At 41.6% G+C, this 23,065-nt stretch overlaps 1 protein-coding gene across 2 annotated transcripts in view; it reads left to right on the top strand.

The window, feature by feature from the left end:
* Window positions 1–8,970: 8,970 nt before the first annotated feature.
* Window positions 8,971–23,065, top strand: part of psmd14 (proteasome 26S subunit, non-ATPase 14) — a 108,599-nt gene continuing 94,504 nt past the window's right edge. Inside the window, exon 1 of one of the 2 annotated variants that reach the window (XM_043693868.2) lies at window positions 8,971–9,065. Coding sequence is in view for 1 of the 2 variants with exons in the window: in XM_043693867.2 (XP_043549802.2) it covers window positions 9,328–9,593 (266 nt within the window). In the remaining variant the exon portion in view is untranslated. Of the gene's footprint in view, window positions 9,066–9,199; window positions 9,594–23,065 lie in introns of those variants that run through there. The other variant, XM_043693867.2, reaches the window with a different exon arrangement.

Consider the following 23,065-nt stretch of genomic DNA (forward strand, 5'->3'; position numbering starts at 1 on the left):
CTCCTAATGGTAGTTATGTGGTAGGAACAGGGAATAAATCAGGCGATGATGAGGGCATATTAAAAAAAGGCATTAATCATGGGTGACTTTAATTGGGAAAGTAAGATTAGCAGAGCTAGCGATAAGGCAGAATTCATTGACTGTATTCAGGCCATTTTCCTCGAATATGTAATGGATCCAACCGGGAATCAGGCTACTTTGGAGCTGTTGATGTGCAATGAGGCAAGTTTAATAAATGATTTCAGACAACAGATTTCCTAGGATATTGTAATGACCACAATATGGTAGAACGTAACATTCACTTTGAGAGGGAGAAATCTGGGTTGGAAACAACTATGCTAAACTGAAGTAAAGGTAATTACAGAGGAATGAGGATAGAGCTAGCTGAAGTGGACTAGGAAAGGAGTTTTACAACGAAGATGGTTGGTGAACAATGACAAGCGTTTAATAAAATATCATGGATCACAACAAAGACATAGTCAGGGAGAGACAAGAACTTTAGGAAGGGGATAATCTAACCATGCTGAATCAGATACGGTAAGGATAGCATCAAATTAAAAGAAAATGATTACAACATTGGCAAAGATTAGTAATAAGCCAGAGGATTGGAAAAGTTTTAAAAACCAACAAAAGATGACCACAAAATTATAAAGAAGCAGAAAACAAACTCAGAGTGTAAACTTGCAAGTAATATCAAGATGGACAGCAAGAGTTTCTTTAAATATATACAAGAGAAGCAAAAGAGAACATAGGCCTCTTGTAAAATGAGGCTGGGAAAATACTAATAGGAAAACAGGAAATGTCAGAGAACCTAATTATTTTGCATCAGTCTTCATGGTAGATGGCACTAAAAGTATTCAAAAATACTAGATAATCAAGGGAGTAAAAAGGGAAAGGAAATAAATACTAAAACTGTAGTGATAGAAAAGGCATGAGGGAAATGAATGGGTTAAAGACCAATAGGTTCCCAGGACATGAAGGGATGCATCTAGGATATAAAAAAAAGTAGGTACAGAGACAATGAATGCATTGATAGTAATCTTCCAAGAATTCTTAGATTCTGGAAAAGTGTTGGAAGATTGGAAAACTGCCAATGTAACACCTTTCATTTGAAAGAGAAGGAGACAAAAAAATGTAACCATAGACCAGTTAGCTTAACATCTGCTATTGGGAAAATTCTAGAGTCTATCATAAAGAAGGTAATGGTGTTGTATTTAGAAATGCATAATAGGACCAAGCAGAGTCAGGATGGCTTCACAAATTTATAAAAAGTCTTTGAGGAGGTAACAAGCAAGATAGATAAAGGGGAAGCAGTGAATTTCCAGTATAGACTTTCTTATTTGGATTTCCAACAGGCATTTGATAAGGTACCACATATTAAAGCTACTTAATAAGATAAGAGCCCATACTATTAGAGGTATTATACTAGAATGGATAGAAGATTAGCTAACTAATGGAAGGCAGAGAGTTGAGAAAAGGATGCCACTTTCAAGATGGTAACCTGTAACTTGTGATGTGCCACAGGGATTAGTGCTGTGGTCACAATTATTTCCAATATTTATCAATGACCTGGATGAGAAAATTGAATGTACCATAGCCACATATGTGAATGATCATAACACAAAGAATATCTAAAAATAGGTTAAGCGGACATGGAAAAAAATTGCAGATAGAATGTGGAAGAATGTGAGACTTTGCGCTTTGGTAAGAAGAATAGTGTAGGTGAATATTATTTAAATGGAAAAAGATGACAGAAAGCTACAGCACAGAGGGATTTGAGAATCCTCATGCATAAATCACAAAAAGCCATTATATAAATCCAGAAGGTGTGACGAAAAGTAAATGGTATTTAAAAACATGTAAATCTCACTAAAAGGACACAAGGCGCTCAAATGACATTTGAAATATGGGGAACTGTTTTGGTCTACTTATCTCAGGAAGGATACCCTGCCATTGGAGGCATTCAAAGCAGATTTATTACACTGATCTCGAGCATTAAGGGACTGTCTTATGAGGAGAGATTGAGTCTGTTGCACCTGGACATATTGGAAGTCAGAAGAATGAGAGACAAACGTTTTGAAACATGCAAGATTCTTAGGGGTGTTGACAGGGTAGATGTGGATAGGTGGTTTCCCCTTGTGGGAGAATCTAGGACCAGAGAGCATCAGCTCAGAATAAGGGTTCACCTTTTAATACAGAGGTGAGAAGGAATTTCTTCTCTCAGAGGATAGTGAATCTATGGAATTTTTTTAACCACAGAGGGTTGTATACACTTGGTCATTAGGTATATTCAAGGCTGAGATACACAGACTTTTAAACAATGGTCATGGGGAAAAGGCAGGAGAGTGGAGCTGAGGATTATCAGATCAGCATCTCATTGAATGCTGGAGCAGGCGCAGATTACTTACTTCTGTTTCCATGTCTTATGCTTAGTCTTAACTATTCCAGTGGTTGATACCCTATTTCATACACTTTGAAGACTGGAGGTTCCATGTCCTAATACACAGCAAGTCCTCTTCGCCTATCAGACCCTATGCTCACTGACTTATGTTGGTTTCCGGTTAAACAATGTCTCAGTTTTAAGATTTACATCCTCGTTTGAAGTCTTTTCAACTCTGTCCCAGCCTCTAATCTCTCAAGGTAAAACTGCCTTGAGTTATTTGCACACATCTAATTTTGGCTTCATAAGCGTTCCTCTTTTTAATTGTTCCACCAATGATGGCCAATCCTCCCATGCTGACCATTATAACTCTGGAAGTCCTTTCAGAAATCCATCTATCCCTCGAACCAACTTTAAGGTACTCCTTGAAATCTCTCTTCTCGACCATCAGATCAAATACCTCTGTATTAGATTCAACGTGATATTTTGTTTTATAATGCTCCTGTGAAGAACCTTGGGACATTTTACTTTGTTAAAGGTGCTATATAATTTGTTATTGTTTAAAATTATTTTAATCTCTGTTATGCCTTCCCTTGGCATATTTTCACTTGCTTTCCCATTCCAGCTAACTATCCTTGTTTTATTATCTCTGTGTGCTTTACTATTTTTTTCCTCCCTGCTGCTTCCACTTCCCACTCATTCCTCCCCTAGTTACTTGCAGTGAAGTGATCTTAACACGTTGGTTCTCGTCAAGCTGTTGTTGCTTTCTCTACGGAGCTGTGCTCTTCATCATTCTCATCATGTTAGCTCTGGTCCAATATTTACCTGGTGTTACTGTCACTAGATATTAGACGTAGCTTGAAGTTTGCATTAGAGAAGCAGAGCTGCATGTAGAACATACACAGTGTATTATTGAAGGAGAATGGGGCAAAGTGACAGGAATTCTTGAAATTGTAGGTTAACACAATCACTAAAATAGAGAAGACAATTGATGGGAATAATATGGTTGGATATTTAAATTTAGCTTTCATGACTGAGTTGAAGTTTGCTCTTGGATTAGGAAGGCAAGGAATGGAAACGGTTTGAGAATGATAAAATTAGATCTGGAGTTGACCTGCAAGTGGCGATGCAAGGTGGAAAACCAGCGTGGAAACGAATGTCACTGAATTAGTAATGACTAGAGCAATGTTCACCATAACCAATCATACAAAGGAATGATTGGCAAAGGAAAATGCTTGCCAGAATCAATAATCAAGCCACTTCAGCGCTCAAACCATTTTGCGATATCTAAATACGACAAGGTGAATGCACACATTTTAAGATGTTTGCTGATAAACTGCCTGTGCTATGCAGTCAATTAGTGCATACAAAACTTAGGTATACAAGAGCGCAAGAGTTAGGAGGGGGATTTCAAAAGTTTACTTTACAGAATGAGAATAGCCAACAGCTGCATATAAACATTGACAGTTAGAATTTGAAAAGGCAATGTCATAATGATTGGAGTTGAAACGCTAATAGAAGAGCATTACTAAAAATCACAACAACAGAATGTAAGGTTTATTCATAGAAGCTGAACACAATAATTTTAATAACATTAGTCCATTTTGCTGTCCAGGTTTCAGGTGAAGTGTCATAATACGACAACTGGAAAAAGATACAGTACACATAATGCAATTCCATCCCCAATTTGAAGGCAATTTTTTTCCCCTTTGTGTAATACATTCATTTTATATTATTAATGTAGTTAAATTGTATTTTGGGAAGCCATGTACAAGGATTAATTGGAACCGTAAAGCCTAAGGAACCAGGAGTTACAGAACTGAGGTGTTACAGGTGGGGAAGTATATTTACAGCATTGTAAATTTTTAAAAATAGCTCCCATTACAAACAAGGTGGTTAAGGAATTCAAGGTTATTTAAAATATATAGCTTATCAATTATCATAATATTTACCTCAAAGTTTAAAAAATGTTGCATTTTCAGTACACAAGTGCTGCTAATCACAGTCCTGACTATAGCTGCAGTGCTGAGAGTACATGAGGGTTACCAACCCTGCTGCATCAGGAGTACATCCAACCTTAACATGAACACTGCAATTACCCGACAATGTAGAAAATTACCCAGGAATGTCTGTGCATAAAAAGCAGGTCATATCTAACCTGGCCAATTACTACCCTATCAGTTTACTGTCCATCATAAGCAAAGTCATGAAAAGCGTCATTGACAGAGCTATCCAGTGGCACTCGCCAAGGAATAAACTGCTCACTGATGCAGAGTTTGGCTTCCACCAGGGCCACCTGACACCTGACCTTTTTACAGTATTAGTCCAAACTTGGAAAGTGTGCTGAACTCCAGAAAGGAAGTGAAAGTACCTATTTCTTTTAAACAAAATTAATTCAAGGAATGTGGGCATCATTGGCTATATCAGAATTTGTTGTTGATTCTAAATGACATTGACAAACCTCATGGGTTTTTTCCTACACTCGGCAATGGTTTCATGGTCATCATTAGACTCTTAATTCCAGATTTTTAAAATTTAATTCAAATTTAGCCTGGGTTCAAATTCCACCACCACGGTGGGACTTGAACTAAGGTTTGCAGAACATTACCTGGGTCTCTGGGTTAACAGTCTAGTGATAATACCACTAGATCATCTCCTTTGATATCAACGCTGCATTTGACTGGGTCTCGCATTAAGAAGCTGTTTTAAAAAATTCTCAAGGTCAGGTTCGTAGGAGAGTAGTCTGACACAGAACAAACGACCAAGAGGCGAGTCTGCTAGAATATGGGCATTTTATTCCCCGCATCGTCGCCACAACCAGGTCCAAACAACGGGTCTGGCTTATACTCACTCTACATATTACCAAAACTGGGAGCCGTCAGTTCTCGTAGAGCGGTTGCCAACAACCCACGCTCAGCGGTTAAACGTAACCCCGGAGCAGACTCACCGAACTGGAGACTTTTTCAGCTGATATACTCCCTTCCAGATATAAACATTCATGTGAACAGCAGAGCAAGGCTAAAAAACACATTCCATTCTGGTTACATACAGATAAGAAGATTCACACGGGACTAAGCAACACCTCCATTCCGGTTAGATTCACACATGTATTGGGACATAATTTTTAACCGTTTCACCACATTCCACTGCTTGGAATTTTACACCACAGAAGCCTGCACAAAACTGGAGTCTTTGGGAATCTGATGAAAACTCTCCACTGGCGAGAGTCATTCTTGTCACAAATAGTAGATGGTTGTGGCTGCTGGGAGTCAATCAACTCAGCACTATGACATCACTGCAAGTATTGCTCAGGACGGTGTCCTTGTCTCAACATCCTTAACTGCTTCATCAATGACCTTCCCTCCATCATATGGTCAGAAGTGGAGATGTTTACTAATGGTTGCACAATATTCAGCAGTTTTCATGATGCCTCAGAAACTGAAGCAGCTTATATGTAGCTAGAACTGAGCAATGATTTTGAGAAGATTTGTAGCTCAAGTTGTGGATCAGGTTGTATGTTTGCTCGCTGAGCTAGTAGATGTGTTCTCAGATTTGCCATCTCCATGCTAGATAACATCGTCAGTGAGCCTCTGATGAAATGCTGGTGTTCTGTCCCGCTTGCTATTTATATGTCTTGGTCTGTTGTGATGGGTGATATTACTTTTGGTTCTTTTTCTGAGAGGGAGATAAATGGTGTCCAAATCTGTTGATACTCAACTACAGGAGCAATCATCCCAACATCCACAAACGGAACTGCATCAGAATATTATTAAAACAAGCCACAACACACTGCAACACCCAGGAACTAAGAGAAGCTGATGTAAAACACCTGTACAACATATTCAGAAACAACGGAATCTGCCGATTCCTCCACAACAGATGTAAACAAGAAGACACAGCATGCCCAGGAACTTTAGCCACCCTGCCATACATTAAAGACATCTCAGAGATGACGACCAGACTACTCCGACCCCTAGACATCATGGTAGCCCACAAACCTACTACCACTGAAACAGCTCCTGATGAATTTAAAGGACCCCATGCCAAAAACCAGCAGAACAAACGTCATATACAAAATACCCTGCAGGGACTGCACTGGCCAGATGGGTAGGAAACTAACTACCAGGATACATGAGCACCAGTTAGCCACCAAAAGACATTACCGACTATTACTAATATCCTTACACACAGACAAAGAGGGACACCAGTTCGACTGGGACAACACATTTGTCCTGGGACAGGCCGAACAAAGACACACACGGGAATTCCTAGAGGCCTAGCATTCAAACCGGAACACTGTTAACAAACATATTGATTTGGACTCCATTTACCAACCTTTCAGTAAAACAACAGGAAGTGATATCATCCATCACAACAGACCAAGCCACATAAATAGTAAGCAAGACAGAACGCCAGCGCTTCATCGGAGGTTCACTGATGATGTTACCTAGCATGGTGACAAAACATCTGAGAACAGTGAGCAAACGTACAACCAGAACTGAACAACATCCAGGTTTGGGTTGATAAGTGACAAGCAACATTTGTACCACTTAAGTGTCAGGCAATGACCATCTCTGCCAAGAGGGAAACTAACCATCATTCCTTGACATTCAATGGTTTTATCATTGCTGAATTCCCAATTAATAACATCCTAGAGGTTGCCAGTAATCAAAAATTGAACTGAGCCATAAAATCAGGTCTTAGATTAGATTCCCTACCATTCGGAAACAAGCCCTTTGGCCCAACAAGTCCACACCGGCCCTCCGAAGAGTAACCCACCCAGACCCATTTCCCTCTGACTAGCACCATGGACAATTGGAGCACCCATACTGCTCCAATTGGTGGGAGGAAACTGGAGCACCCATAGAAAACACACGCAGACAATGGGAGAACGTGCAAACTCCACACAGACAGCTGCCCAAGGCTGGACTCGAACCTGGGACCTTGGTGCTGTGAGGCAGGAGTGCTAACCACTGAGCCACCGTGTCACTCACATTGTAGAACTGACAGAGGAAGGAATTCCACACTCTTGTCTCCCTAATTTCTGTCCATCATACAAAAAGCATATCCAGGGTTGTAATAGAATACTTTGAGGAGAGAGTGAGGTCTGCAGATGCTGGAGATCAGAGCTGAAAATGTGTTGCTGGAAAAGCGCAGCAGGTCAGGCAGCATCCAGGGAACAGGAGAATTGACGTTTCGGGCATAAGCCCTTCTTCAGGAATGAGGAAAGCTTGTCCAGCAGGCTAAGATAAAAGGTAGGGAGGAGGGACTTGGGGGAGGGGCGTCGGAAATGTGATAGGTGGAAAGAGGTCAAGGTGAGGGTGATAGATCAGATTGGGGTGGGGGCGGAGAGGTCAGGAAGAAGATTGCAGGTTAGGAAGGCGGTGCTGAATTCGATGGATTTGACTGAGACAAGGTGGAGGGAGGAGAAATGAGGAAACTGGTGAAATCCGAGTTCATCACTTGTGGTTGGAGGGTTCCTAGGCGGAAGATGAGGCGCTCTTCCTCCAACTGTCGTGTTGTTGTGGTCTGGCGCTAGAGGAGTCCAAAGACCTGCATATCCTTGGTGGAGTGGGAGGGGGAGTTAAAGTGTTGAGCCACAGGGTGGTTGGGTTGGTTGGTCCGGGTGTCCCAGAGGTGTTCTCTGAAACGCTCCGCAAGTAGCCGGCCTGTGTCCCCAATATAGAGGAGGCCACATCGGGTGCAGAGTATGCAATAGATGATGTGTGTGGAGGTGCAGGTGAATCTGTGGCGGATATGGAAGTTTCCTTTGGGGCCTTGGAGGGAGGTGAGGGGGGAGGTGTGGGCACAAGTCTTGCACCTCCTGCGGTTGCAGGGGAAGGTGCCAGGAGTGGAGGTTGGGTTGGTGGGGGGTGTGGATCTGACGAGGGAGTCACGGAGGAAGCGGTCTTTACGGAATGCTGATAGGGGAGGGGAGGGGAGGGAAATATATCCTTGGTGGTGGGGTCCGTTTGGAGGTGGGTAATAGAATACTCTCAACTTGCCTAGATTGGAAGCCCCAATACTCAAAAAGCTTAACACCATCGAGGACGAAACAACCCGCATGATTGTCACTCCTCCATCCATTACATTAATTATCTATCTACAATACGTAATTCAGTGAGTCACCCCTGACAGCATCTGCCAAATCGTCTGGAAGGACAAGAGCTGCTGCAAGTTCCATGTTACACTACTATACTTGTAGCATGTACTGCTTCAATTCAGAGTCGCTGAGTCAATGTCTTGGAACTCTCTCCCGAGTTACATCAACTATACTGCACAGCTCAAGAAGGCAGCTCACCACCGCCTTTTCTCAAGAGCAACTAGGGATGGGCAACATTCCACACAGTGACACCCATCTCCAGTCCCTGATGTTTCCTTTCTCAGAGTTGTTCAATATGACTGTTTTCGATTGCTCCCTTGATCCAACTAAAGAACAAATTCTCGCCTTCACAGAAGCCACCCTTTCGGGCGGTTACCTTGACAACTCAGACTGGTCACAGACGGCGCATGTGAACTGCTCTGAACTCCAGTTTGCAGCACTTGGCCGAGCGCTGTTTGAACATTTTCAGCGCTGGCACTTTCAACTGACTTTCCCCGGCGACCCCGCTCCGGATATGATCGTTTGACCCGGAAGTGGCCGAGTCGCCCGTGGACCGGCTGATTCATTGGGCCAGAGCGAACGGTGAGTGTGGCTTTGAGAGAAAATCTTTAAAATTAAAGGTGATGATGGCCTAGGGAGGGGAGAGAGAGAGAGTATGTCAGTTGCCGGCCTCGAGTCCCGGTCAAACGTGGTCTGGAGTGGGCCTGGGGCCGCCCTTACTATCTCCACACCGGGGGCCGGCCTCCGGGTATTCTCGGTGCCTCAGCCCCTACCCTGGTCCATACCCTTTGGGGGCCGGGAGGCGAGGCCTCGCCGCCTCCATGTGGGTCTTCCCCCAACCAGGATGATGCAGTACAAGCGGCTCCCTCAGATCGAGTTTTCTTTTTTTAAACAAAATTTGGTGCCTGTCACTGTCACACCGAGCCAGCCTAGGAAGAAGAGGAGCAGAGCCCTGAATATTGACGGCTGCAGTAGGAGGGTTTCGAAGTCAGTTAATGTGGAGGGATTAGTGGTGCTGGAAGAGCACAGCAGTTCAGGCAGCATCCAAGGAGCAGCGAAATCGACGTTTCGGGCAAAAGCCCTGAAGGGCAGCACTTTTCAAGCGGTCGGGTGAGTGAATGGTATTGTGAAGTGGTTGGGGTGGCAAGAAGTATGTATTTTCCACTCCCAACAAAGGATGTGGGCAGGTGACACTTCGCGAAGTAGTACAAGAGACCTAGGAAGGAAGCATGACAATTTTAGAAGCAAATTACAGATCACACGGGTCACTGAAATACAATGTACAGACATCGTGTGTTTCTTTCTACAATCAGTTCCCGTTTGTGAAGAATTAATAACGTTGAAAATATTATCTTGAGAAATGTGTCAGCATAGAGTATAGGCAGATGAGGAAGAGACTTGAAAGAAAGACTACCTCTTATTGAGCATTTCTCATGATCTCCGTACAGGACCACATGGCTGTGACCTCATTACAGTATTGGTCCAATGCTGGACAAAATAACTGAATTCCACATTGCTTATTAAGGTACCATTTGACCCAAATGTGACCACAAGGGGTCCTAGTCATTGAGAATAAATTGGGGTGGTGTGGGTAGTCTCCACCAACTGGAGTCATGCCTAGCACAAAGATTAACATTGGAAATCACTTGCTTTTGGAGCAGTGCTGATTCACCTCCACATCCTAGTGCAAAGATGATAGCAATTGTTGAAATTCAATCATTTCCTCCCATGGCACTAGTACAAACAATCCTTAGGACAGTGTTTTGGGCCCAACCATGTTAAGCTATGATAAGCTTTCCACCAGCATCATTAGATCATGTTTGGAGATGTCCACAGATGTCATAATTTTCAATTCTATTTCCAACTCCACAGAAAATGTAGTATGTGTCTGCATGCAGCAGACCTACATCTCAGCTGTCAGTTGCCCTTTGGGCAGTATCGTCTGAAAACAAAAGTCAAGTTCCTAGTGAGACTTAGCAACACACCTTGCCACTAACACACTCAATCGTGAAGTTATACAGAACCAGTCCATGTTGATCATGTTCCCATCTAAACTCGTCTGTTCTGCCTGCGAATGGCCCATATCTGTCAATTTTCTATTCATAAACTTATCCAAATGTATTTTAAATGTTGTGGCCGTACCTGTATTGACCACTTTCTCTGGCAGTTCATTCCACACATGAACCACTCTGCAAAAATGTTGCCCCTCAGGTCCTTTTTAAATCTTTCTTCTTTCTCCTTAAAAATATATCCCCTAGTTTTGAACTTGCCCACCCTAGGGAAAACGGCTTTGTCATTCACCTTATTTATACCCCTCATGATTTTATAAACCTCTACAAGCTCACCCCTCAAACTCCTGTGCTCTAAAGTAAAAAGTCCTGGCATTTCAAGTATATTTTTGTGTCTCAAACCCTCCATTCCCAGCACATCTTGGTAAATCTTTTCTGAACCCTCTCCAGTTTAATAATATCCTTCCTATAATAGGGTGACCGGAACTAATCCCTCCGCTGCCTCTGATTTGTCTTGTATCTTATCTGACAAATAATCTTGGATGAACAAAAATGTTTTGTAGTTAAATATTGAGGGGGCAGAAGCCACTGTCTTCAATCCCTACCACAAACTCTATTCCATAGCTACCTAGTCCCTCTCCCTTGTCACCATCTGAGGTATGAATCAGACCAGTTATAATGTAGCATCCAAGTGTCTTATCTTAGGTCCGTCACCAAGACAGCTTGTTTCCACCCCTGTGACATTGCAGCCTTGACACTTGTCTCAGCTCATCCAATGCTGAAACCCTCATCACTGCATTTGTTACCTCTAGACTTGCTGCCCTAATGCTTTCGCTGCTTGCCTTCCTGTCTTGCACTTTCTGTAACTGGAACTCAGTTGCTGCCCAGAATCTCAGTTGCACTGTATCTAGGAGCAGGAGTAGGTCATTTTCTCCCCCTCATCTGTTCTATCTTTCAACTAGGCTGATCTAGTTGTGGTCTCAGCTTCGTTTACCTGTCTGCACTGTAACCTTTGTCTCCCTTGTCTGTCAAAAATCTATCTTACTCAGCTTTGAATAAATTTAAAGACCTAGGTCCACTAATTTCTGGGAAAGAAATTTCCACACCGTAATGACTCAGAAGGAAAACTCTTCTGTCTTAAAAGGGAGATCCCTTATTTGAAACTATGTCCTATAGTTTTAGTCTCCATCAAAAAAAGAAAATATTTTCCACCTATTCACCCTATCCAGTCCCCTTAAAATGTGTGTTTCAATATGATCTCTTCTCATACTTCTAATTTCGAATGGGTATCAGTTTAATCTATTCAATCTTTCTTGATAAAATAAGCCCAGCATCCCAGCAATGAGACAAGTGAACCTTTTCTGAACAACTTCTCAAGCAATTGTCTATTTTTCAAACAATGAGACTAAAACTGTGGTCTCACCAATGGCCTGTACAGCTGCAGTAAAACTTCCTTGCTCTGATCTTCTATTAGCTTAACAATAAATAACATTTCATTTGCCTTCCTAATCACTTGCTGTACCCATGTGCTGACTTTCTATGATTCATGCTCCAGGAGCCCCAGATCCCTCTGAGCCTTTGAGTCCTGCAGCTCTCTCCATTTAAATTGTATTTTGCCTTTGTATTCTTTGTATTAAAATGGACAAGTTCTCTTTGACTCATGTTATTCTCCACCTGCTGAAGTTTTGTGCGCTCACCTAAACTGACTGTATCTCCTCTTGACAATGTATTTTTATATCTCTGTTGGTATCATTGGCAAATTTAGCTACCATACGTTTGGTTTCCTCCTCCAAATCATTGATAGAGATTATAAATAGTTAAGGTTCGAAGATTGATATCTGTGGCACCCGAGTAGTTACAGCATGCCCACTTGAAAATACTTCATAAAGCTCTATTTTCTGAATCCTATTAGCTAACCATTCTTTGGCCATGCACTATATGCTGTTATGAGCAACTGTTACATTCATCTCAAATACCTTTTGGAAATGCAAGTAATCACATCTACTGGTTCCCCCTTCCACTGTAAATGTTACTTTGTTAATTACACATTATTTCCCCTTCACAAAGTTATGTTGGACTACCTGATCACATCAAGATTTTGTCTGCTACAAGTTTGATAATGGATAATGATATATTTCCTATGACCAATGTTAGGCCCTCTGGCCTATAGTTTTCTCTTTCTGGTTTCCTCCTTTCTTGAATAAAAATGTTACATTTGTCATTTTCCAATCTGCTGGCATCCTTCCAGAATCTGAAGTACTTTGGAAGGATCCAGCCAATCTATTTGGTGTACGTGTTCCATTTCTTTTAAGACCATACGATGTAGACTATTCAGTTACTGGGGCTTTGTCAATCTTTAGATCCAGTAGTTCTCCTAGCACCTTTTCTCTGTTGATTTCTTTTCATGCCTTGGTTTTCAAATCCTGTTCACTGAGAACTCCTGTGTTCACTGATTAAATTGATTCCTGATCTGACAACGCCTTAATTTTGAAATTCTTGTTTTAGTCTCCATGGTCTCCCAGCTCCCACCTTGCTAATCTTCTTTAGCCCTACAACCCTATGAAAGTTTGCTGCTTTTCCATCTGCCTGTTGCACATCCCAGGATTAAATTGTTGCAACTGTACTTTTGAAGTGCTGTCATTGTTGTAATGAAAGAAACCTGGCAATCGGTTTGGGCACAGCAAGGTACCAGAAAAGCAAATCTATTAATATAACAATCTGCTATTGTGATACCAAATCAGGCAAAAATATTGACCCGAACGCTGGGATGATAATTCTTTGGAATGTTTTGAAAAAAGGTCATATTGTATTCACAATGTTAGCACTGTTTCTTCTCCACAGATGCTGCCAAACCTGCTGTGTTTCTCTTGCACTTTATTTTTATTTCAGATCTCCAGCATCTGCAGTACTTTGCTTGTATTATACTAGATAGAACTCCTGTACTCCAAATCCATGGGATCTTTTGCATTTACCATGGAGGGCAGATGGAGTTCTTAATTTGATGTCTCATCTAAACGATGACACCTTCAACAGTACAGTACATCTTTCGGACTGTTCTGAAGTGCCAGCCTGGATTTGTGCTGGGGTCTAAAGATTGGGCCCATAACCCATTAGACCACTGCTTAATAAAAATTTGTCTATCTCTGATTTAAATTTTAACAATTGAATTGACGTTGCCTGCCATTTGAGGAAGAGTGTTCCAAACCTCCTCTACTATTTGCATGTAGCAGTGCTTTCTGACAGCTCTCCTCAGTGGCCTCACCTTAATTCTTAAACTATACTCCCTGGTTCTAGCAGCATCAACCAATGAAAATAATCTGAAAAACCCTGTCTTTCACTGTTAATATCCTGCGAACGTCAATTAGATCATCCCTTGAACTTCTAAATTCCAGAGAATAAAGACCTAATTTTATCTAATCTCTCCTCATAACCCCTTAAAACCAGATAGCATCCTTGTAAATTCTGCATTTAACTCCCACCAAGGCCAACACAGTCTTCCTCAGGTGTGGTGCTCAGATCTGCTCACATCCACTCTAGGCTACAACCAGGGTTTTGTATAACTGCAGCATCTTTGTACTCCAGCTCTTTAGATATGAAGACCAGCTTTCCATTAACTTTCTTGACTATTTTCTGCACCGATTAGAGAGCCGTGCACCTGAATTCCCAAATCTCATTAGACATCCAGTATATTAACTTTGTGCCTTCTAAAAGTTACCCTGATGTATCCTTGTTTGGTCCAAAATGGATAACCTCACACTTGTTTATATTAAAATTCATCTGCCACAGCTTTGTTTGTTTACCTAGCCTATTATTATCCTATTGTAATTTTATGCTGTTGGCAACATTGTCCACAATGCTGCCCGATTTTGTGTTGTCAGTAAATTTAGATATTTGACTGTTTGTGCCTTTTTCCAAGTTGTTAATGAATATTGTGAATAACTGAAGCTCCAACAGTTTCCTATCCATGTCATTAATTTGCCCACAGTTCTGTGGGCTTTCATCTTAGCTAACAGCCTCTTTTTGTGGGTCTTTATTAAAATTCTTCTGGAAGTCCATATGAACAACATTGCTGACTTGTCCCTGTTCAGCACCTTTTATCACATCTTCAAAGAACCTGGAGGTTTATTAGGCATGCCTACCCCTCATGAATCTATGTTGACTCTCCCTGATTAACTGAAATTTTTTGAGATGATCAGTTACCCTATTCTTGATTATAGACTCCACGAATTTCTCCACGACATATGTTGGGCTAACTGATCTGTAATTCCCTAGTTTCCTGCTGTTACTTTCTTAAAGAACATGGTGACATGAGCAACTTTCCAATCTAGAGGTACAATGCTGATACACATAGCCCTGAAATATTATGGTTAGGGCATTGGCAATGTGCAGTCCTTTAACACCCGTGAATGGAAACTATTCAGGTCTTGGGGATTTGTCACTCTTCACTTCTGTTAATTTCCCCACTAATAATGATTTACTAATTTTACTTAGACCCCGTCCCTGATCCTTTGTTAATTTCCTTGGGACTTTTGGCCAGCTACCCTCCTTTTCTGCTGTGAATACTGATGCACAAAAATTGTTCAGCATGTCTACCATTTCCCAACTGTCACTGACAATATGTTCACTCCCAGCCTTCAGTGGACCAATAATACTCTTAACCAACTGCTTTCCTTTTATAAAACCATAGCATCTTTTATTGTCTTTTGTGTCCCTTGCAAATTTCTTTCATCATCCTTTTTAGCTGCTCTTATAAGCTGCTTTGTGGCCCCTTGTTGGTCTTGTTTTTGTCCCGTCCTGTGGGCTCTATACTGTTATTTGAATTATTCGAGCTCTTTTAATTTTATGTTGTCCCTTATCTCCTTTTGAAGCCCATTTTTGTTTGTTTTGTGAAAGGGAGCTTTTCCTTCTCATAAGTACAAATTGCTTTCGAATGGCCTTAAGTGTTACTTTGAACACCCTCCACTGTTCCAGTGTTGTTTTATCTATTAGCAACGCTTCCCAGTTTACTGTGAGTCTCTGCTTCTTGCCATTAAAGTTTGCATTACTTAAATCCAAAATTCTAATATCTGATCTTTGCTTGTCTCTTACAAATGCTACATGAAACCCAATCATGTTAGGATCATTTTTTTGACAAATGCTTATGAACAACAATGTCACTAATTAAATCAGGCTCATTGCTCATTACTAAATTTAATGTTGCTTGACCCCTTGTCACATTCAAGATGCATTGCCAGAGGAAACGATCCTGGGGACACACTAGAAATTCACAACATTTTGGCAGGTCATGGTGTGTCTCTCCCAGTCTATGTTAAGTTAAAAATCCCTCATTAATACGACTGTGCCTTTGCTACATAATTACCTAATCTCAGCATTGACACAATCTAGCACTTCTGAGCTGCAACCAGGTGGTCTATATGTGAAACTTGTTGTGGTCTTAGTTTTTTTTCACAGTTCCTGAATTCCATCAGGTCTATACCGGGTGCTTTACCCTCATTACATCCTCCCTCATCATAATCGATGATGCTACTCCTCTTCTTTTGCCGTTTTCTCTATTCTTCCTATAAACCTTATAACCTGGAATGTTTAGTTTCCAGTCTTGACCATTCTGCAGCCAAGTATATCTCTGTATGACTACTACATCATAGTTTGAATTTGAATCTGTGCCTGCAACTCGTTTAATTTGTTCCTTATACACTGTACACCTTTTGTAAAAACTCTAATTTTGGCTATAAATTCTATCTTGTCCTCAGCATCTTTTTGTTATTTGTCCCTTCTGATTTACTCAATACAATCTTTCTAGTCTTGCCTTGTTCATTAAACTGGCCCTGCTTGTTCATCCTATTAACCTCTACCTGGTCTCCACATCCTGACCTGTTGCTCTAGTTCCCACCACCTCATGCCACACTAGTTTAAACCTCCTGAGCAGCACTAGCAAACCTCCCTGTAAAGTTGAGGAATTGGCTTTATTTTACACCATGGAAATGCACACACTTTTTAACTTAAGTAGGTGCTTGGGGACAAAGGAGGGGAATATGGGCTGCCTTCTCAAGAGAGTGCATGGGAAATTAAGCCATACCTATTCAGAGCAGATTGTACATGGCAAATGACAAACACTTGTGGATCCTCTGGCGCATAGAACAAAGTATGAAGCTTGTTTAAAGCAAAAAGTCAGAACGTTTGCTAGCCTTCAAATAAGGTGGTGAGTTCTTGCATTCTGAATCCAGTGAGGGAGGTTGGTACTAATGAAAGACTGATGTGAGAATGGAAGAAGGAGGAATTTATCGTGAAGAAAATGGCCAAGGCCATATGAACCATGAGAACAGGCCCTGATTTTAAGAAATTGTCAGACTACATCCTTGAAAATAATCAATGGTTCCATCATCACAATACTTAGGTTTAAAATTGATGGGGAGAATGTACTTGATTGATTGCACTTAGTGTAAATCAGGCACTGGGACTGGATACAGTACATCCAAGGATGCTGAGGGAAGTGAGCTGTGAAAACTGCAAAAGCACTAATTATCGATTTCCAGTTTTCCTTTGATTCAGGTGGTGCCAAAAGACTAGAGAATTCCAAATGTTACTGCATTCCAAATAAAGTATTAAAAAATAATCCCAGCAACTACTGGTCAGTCAGTCTAACTGAATTGGTGAGGAAACATCAAAACAACGATTTGATGCAGAATGAATTGTTACTTGCACAAATGTGCATAATTAAAGAAAGCTGGCATGAATTTATGATAGAAAATGGTGTTTAATTACTGTAATTTTTTTAAGACCTAACAGAAGGGTAATATTGACATGATGTACGTGGACTTGCAAAATATTTGACAACGCTGCAAACAGAATTTTTGAGCAAAGCTTTAGCTCATGGAATAAAGAGGACAATAGAAATGAAGTTGGCTTTGTAGTGAAAAATCAAATAATTGAAAATGGATATTTTTGGATTTCATAATAGAGTTCCCCAGGAGTCAGTTCTGGGGTTCTTCTTTGTCTTGTATTAATGACTGAGAATTTGGTGTACAGGGCACAGTTTCAATATTTATGGATGAAATGAAACTTGGAAGCATTGCGTGTTGGAAGGACATAGTGTAGAACTTTGCAAGGATGTAGACATGTTGCTGAAATAGTTGGATAAATGAAAGATTCCAGGGTGCTACCATAATTGAAATGCAGCTACAATTACTGTCTTGACCTGTTTTTGAGAGATAAAACCTCAAATAATTTCTGGACAAATTTGGAGAAAATTAGTAAATTTTAAGGGAAATGATTTTCTAAAATTTGAAATTAAACTGCATTGACTTCAATGCAAGAGGCCGAACTGGAAAGCATAGATTCATAGAATGTATCATAGAATCCCTTTAGTGTGGAAACAGGCCATTTGGCCCAAACAGTCCACACCGACTCTCCAAAGATTAACCTATCCAGACCCATTCCCTACCCGATTACTCTTCATTTATCCCTAACTAATGCACTTAACCTACACATTCCTGAACACTATAGGCAATTTAGCATGGCCAGTTCACCTAACCTGCACATCTTTGGACTGTGTGAGGAAACCAGAGCACCTGGAGGAAACCCACGCAGACATTGGGGAACGTGCAAACTCTACACAGACAGTTGCCTGAGGCTGGAATCGAACCTGTTCTTTGGTTAGCACTGTTGCCTCACGTTACCACTGAGCCACCGTGTGACATCTAGCCAGCATGCCACACCTGAAGGCAGATGAACTCAGGGCGTGGTAAGGGGCATGGGACGGGGATATCATTGCAATTACAGAGACGTGGCTCAGGGATGGACAGGACTGACAGCTTAATGTTCCAGTATACAAATGCTACAGGAAAAATAGAAAGGGGGGCATTACAGCTGTACTTACGGCGGATATTCCTAGGAATATATCCAAGGAAGTTATTTGGGTGGAACTGAGAAATAGTAAAGGGACGATCATCTTATTGGGATTGTATTATAGACCCCCCTAATAGTCAGAGGGAAATTGAGAAACAAATTTGTAAACAGATCTCAGTTATCTGTAAGAATAATAGGGTGATTATGGTAGGGGATTTTAACTTGCAAACATAGGCTAGGACTGCCATAGTGTTAAGGGTTTAGATGGAGAGGAATTTGTTAAGTGTGTACAAGACAATTTTCTGATTCAGCATGTGGATGTACCTATTAGAGAAGGTGCAAAACCTGACCAACTCTTGGGAAATAAGGCAGGGAGGTGACTCAGGTGTCAGTGGGGGAGCACTTTGGGGCCAGTGACCATAATTCTATTAGTTTTAAAATAGTGATGATCTAAAAGTTGAAGTTCTAAATTGGAGGAAGGCTAATTTTGGCAGTAGTTGGCAATAACTTTCAAATGTTGATGAGGGACAGATGGTCGCAGATAAAGGGACAGCTGGAAAATGGGAAGCCTTCAGCAGAGGCTGGTACAATTGCAACATTTAAGAGGCATTTGGATGGGTATCTGAATAGGAAAGGTTTGGAGGGATATGGGCCATGTGCTGGCAAGTGGGACTAGATTGGGTTGGGATATCTGGTTGACATGGACAGGTTGAACCGAAGGATCTGTTTCCATGCTGTACATCTCTATGACTCTGAGTCTAAATGAGATAACGAGAGTCCAGAGACATTATATTCCCATTAGGGTGAAAGGCAAGGCTGATAGGTGTAGGGAATGCTGGGTGACGAGAGAATTTGAGGGTTTGGTTAAGAAAAAGAATGAAGCATATGTAAAGTATAGGCAGCAGAGATCGAGTGAATTGGTAGAGTATAAAGGCAGCAGGAGTGTACTGAAGAGGGAAATCAGGAGGGCAAAAAGGGGACATGAGATAGCTTTGGCAAATAAGGTTAAGGAGAATCCAAAGGGATTTTTATAAATACGTTATGGACAAAAGGGTAACTAGAGAGAGATCAGCAAGGCAGCCTATGTGTGGAACCACAGGAGATGGGAGAGATACTAAACGAGTATTTTGCATCAGTGTTTACTCTGGAGAAGGGCATGGGCGATATAGAATGTGGGGAAATAGATGGTGATATCTTGAAAACTGTCCGTATTACAGAGATGGTGGTGCTGGATGTCATAAAAGGCATCAAAGTGGGTAAATCCCCAGGACCTGATCAGGTGTACCCTAGAACTCTGTGGGAAGCTAGAGAAGTAATTGCTGCACCCCTTATTAAGATATTTGTATGATTGATAGTCTCAGGTGAGGTGACAGAATACTGGAGGTTGGCAAACGTGGTGCCACTGTTTAAGAAAGGTGGTAAGGAAAAGCCAGGGAACTATAGACAAGTTGTTAGGGGAAATACTGAGGGACAAGATTTATATGCATTTAGTAAGACAAGGACTGGTCAGAGATAGTCAACATTGGCTTTGTGCATGGGAAATCATGTCTCACTAACTTCATTGACTTTTTTGAGAGAGTAGCAACAAGGATTGATGAGGGGAGAGCAGTGGATGTGATCCATATGGACTTCAGTATGGCTTTCGAGAAGGTTTCTCATGAGAGACTGGTTAGCAAGGTTAGATCTCATTGAATACAGGGAGAACTGGCCATTTCGATACAGAACTGACTCGAAGATAGAGAACAGAGGGTGGTGGTGGAGGGTTGCTTTTCAGACTGGAGGCTTGTGACCAGTGGAGTGCCACAAGGATCGGTGCTGGGTCCTTTGCTTTTTGTCATTTATATAAATGATTTGGATGTGAGCATAAGAGGTACAGTTAGTAAGTTTGCAGATGACCCCAAACTTGGAGGTATAGTGGACAGCAAAGAAGGCTACCTCAGATTACAATGGGATCTTGATCAGATGGGCCAGTGGGCCATCGAGTGGCAGATGGAGTTTAATTCAGATAAATGTGAGGTACTGCATTTTGGAAAGGCAAACCAGAACAGGACTTTTACACTTAATGTTAAGATCCTGGGGAGTGTTGCTGAACAAAGAGACCTTGGAGTGCAAGGTCATAATTCCTTGAAAGTGGAGTCACAGATAGATAGGATAGTGAAGAAGGCATTTGGTATGCTTTCCTTTATTTGACAGAGAATGGAGTATTGGAATTGGGAGGTCATGTTGCAACTGTACAGGGTATTGGTTAGGCCACTTTTGGAATATTGTGTGCATTTCTGGCCCCTCTCCTATCGGAAGAATGTTGTGAAACTTGAAAGGTTTCAGAAAAGATTTACAAGGATGTTGCTAGGATTGGAGGATTTGAGCTGAAATATGTGTTGCTGGAAAAGTGCAGCAGGTTAGGCAGCATCCAAGGAGCAGGAGAATTGATGTTTCGGGCATAAGCCCTGTTCTTTGGATGCTGTCTGACCTGCTGCGCTTTTCCAGCAACACAATTTTCAGCTCTGATCTCCAGCATCTGCAGTCCTCACTTTCTCCTTGGAGGTTTTGAGCTACAGGAAGCAGTTGAATAGGCTAGGGCTGTTTTCTCTGGAGCATTGAAGCCTGAGTGGTGACTTTCTAGAAGTTTACAAAATCATAGGGGCATGGATAGGGTAAATAGACAAGTCTTTTCCCTGGGGTGGGAGAGTCCAGAACCAGAGTGCATAATAGGTTTAGGGTGAGAGGGGAAAAATTACAAAGGGACCTGAGGGCAGCTTTTTCTTTAGAGGGTAGGGCGTGTCTGGAATGAGGTGCTGGAGGAAGTGGTGGAGGCTGGTACAATTATAACATTTAAAAGGCATCTGGATGAGTGTATGTAAATAAGAAGGGTTAGAATGATATGTGCTGGAAATATGTTGCTGGAAAAGCGCAGCAGGTCAGGCAGCATCCAGGGAACAGGAGAATCGACGTTTCGGGCATAAGCCCTTCTTCAGGAATGGGGAAAGTTTGTCCAGCAGGCTAAGATAAAAGGTAGGGAGGAGGGACTTGGGGGAGGGGCGTCGGAAATGTGATAGGTGGAAAGAGGTCAAGGTGAGGGTGATAGGTCAGACTGGGGTGGGGGCGGAGAGGTCGGGAAGAAGATCTCAGGTTAGGAAGGCGGTGCTGAATTTGATGGATTTGACTGAGACAAGGTGGGGGGAGGGGAAATGAGGAAACTGGTGAAATCCGAGTTCATCCCTTGTGGTTGGAGGGTTCCTAGCCGGAAGATGAGGCGTTCTTCCTCCAACCGTCGTTTTGTTGTGGTCTGACGATGGAGGAGTCCAAAGACCTGCATATCCTTGGTGGAGTGGGAGGGGGAATTGAAATGTTGAGCTACAGGGTGGTTGGGTTGGTTGGTCCGGGTGTCCCAGAGGTGTTCTCTGAAACACTCCGCAAGTAGCCGGCCTGTGTCCCCAATATAGAGGAGGCCACATCGGGTGCAGAGGATGCAATAGATGATATGTGTGGAGGTGCAGGTGAATCTGTGGCGGATTCTTCCATATGTGGCCTCCTTTATATTGGGGAGACAGGCCGGCTACTTGCGGAGCTACTAGTAGCACATAATCATCTCTCTGATTATGTGCTACTAGTCAGGAAAGTACACAAGTGATTATAACATAATTATGCTCGACAATTATTTGTATACATTTACAAATATCAATGGTTAACTTCCAGTACCTTGCTCAAGTGTCAGTCTTAAGTGTGAATCTAAACAGCAAATACCTGTCACTTGGTAGTGGAGCAATTTGATTTGGTTTCAAAATGAGGTCCATGATTTCAAACCAACTGCAGTGTTCATAGAACACAATGTCTGAACTTGCAGTCTCCCTTTACCCGGAAATGTTGCATTCAATTGTAATACCCATGAATATTTCGTTTAACAAAAACTAGAGGTAAAAATCAGTATCTTTTTGATCTGTACCACAATGCCGTAATCGTTCAGTAGTCTGATGAGTTATTAGATAGAATGAGCTATCAGCAAAGTGTCATGAAAATCTCTTGTCTCAAGCTGCCCACATAATGTTTCTTGTTTGCTTTGATCAAGCTGCCTATAACTAATTTTTCAAGAAACTACCCCTCTTGTTTCATGTGGCTAGTCACTGTCTCTCACACCACAGTTTGAACTTACATAAGTAATGTTGATCAGAAAGCCTGTGCTCACTGAAGAGAGAGGAAATGAAAAGATTTATTGCCTTATTGTAGAATTTGCAGGCCTAAAGACAGTTGAAGGCTGTAAAGTTTAAATAGTTAATTGCAGAAGTAGAACTTGGCTTCCAGTTGGACTGATTTAACTATAGTGAATAATGCAACATCTGGAAGAATATGGCTCTGAGTGATGGGATGGATTGGGATTGGTGGGCTGAAGGGTTTATGCCTGAAACGTTGATTCTCCTTCTTCTCAGATGCTGCTTGATTGGCTGTGCTTTTCCAGCGCCACACTCTTTAACTTTGGTCACTCAGTGCCAAACACAGAAGTCTGTCATCAGAATATATTTGGGTTAGTTCCCCATCCCGCGAATCTGAGTAAAATCTTTGAAAGAATAGATCAGGTTAACAACTCCAGCAATCTGTGGCTGAAGTTCAGCTAGTTTTATGAGTAAACACAGTCACAAAACTGTTTGAAATATGTACTGTTGTGTGATGAGAGTTTGCAATAAATAAACCTCAGCAGAATTATCTACAGTGTGAATTAATGATCTTTATTCA

The sequence above is a fragment of the Chiloscyllium plagiosum genome, unplaced genomic scaffold, assembly GCF_037043375.1.
Source record: "Chiloscyllium plagiosum isolate Xiang-an unplaced genomic scaffold, Cpla_swu_hap1 HiC_scaffold_7, whole genome shotgun sequence".
Lineage (NCBI taxonomy): Eukaryota > Metazoa > Chordata > Chondrichthyes > Orectolobiformes > Hemiscylliidae > Chiloscyllium > Chiloscyllium plagiosum.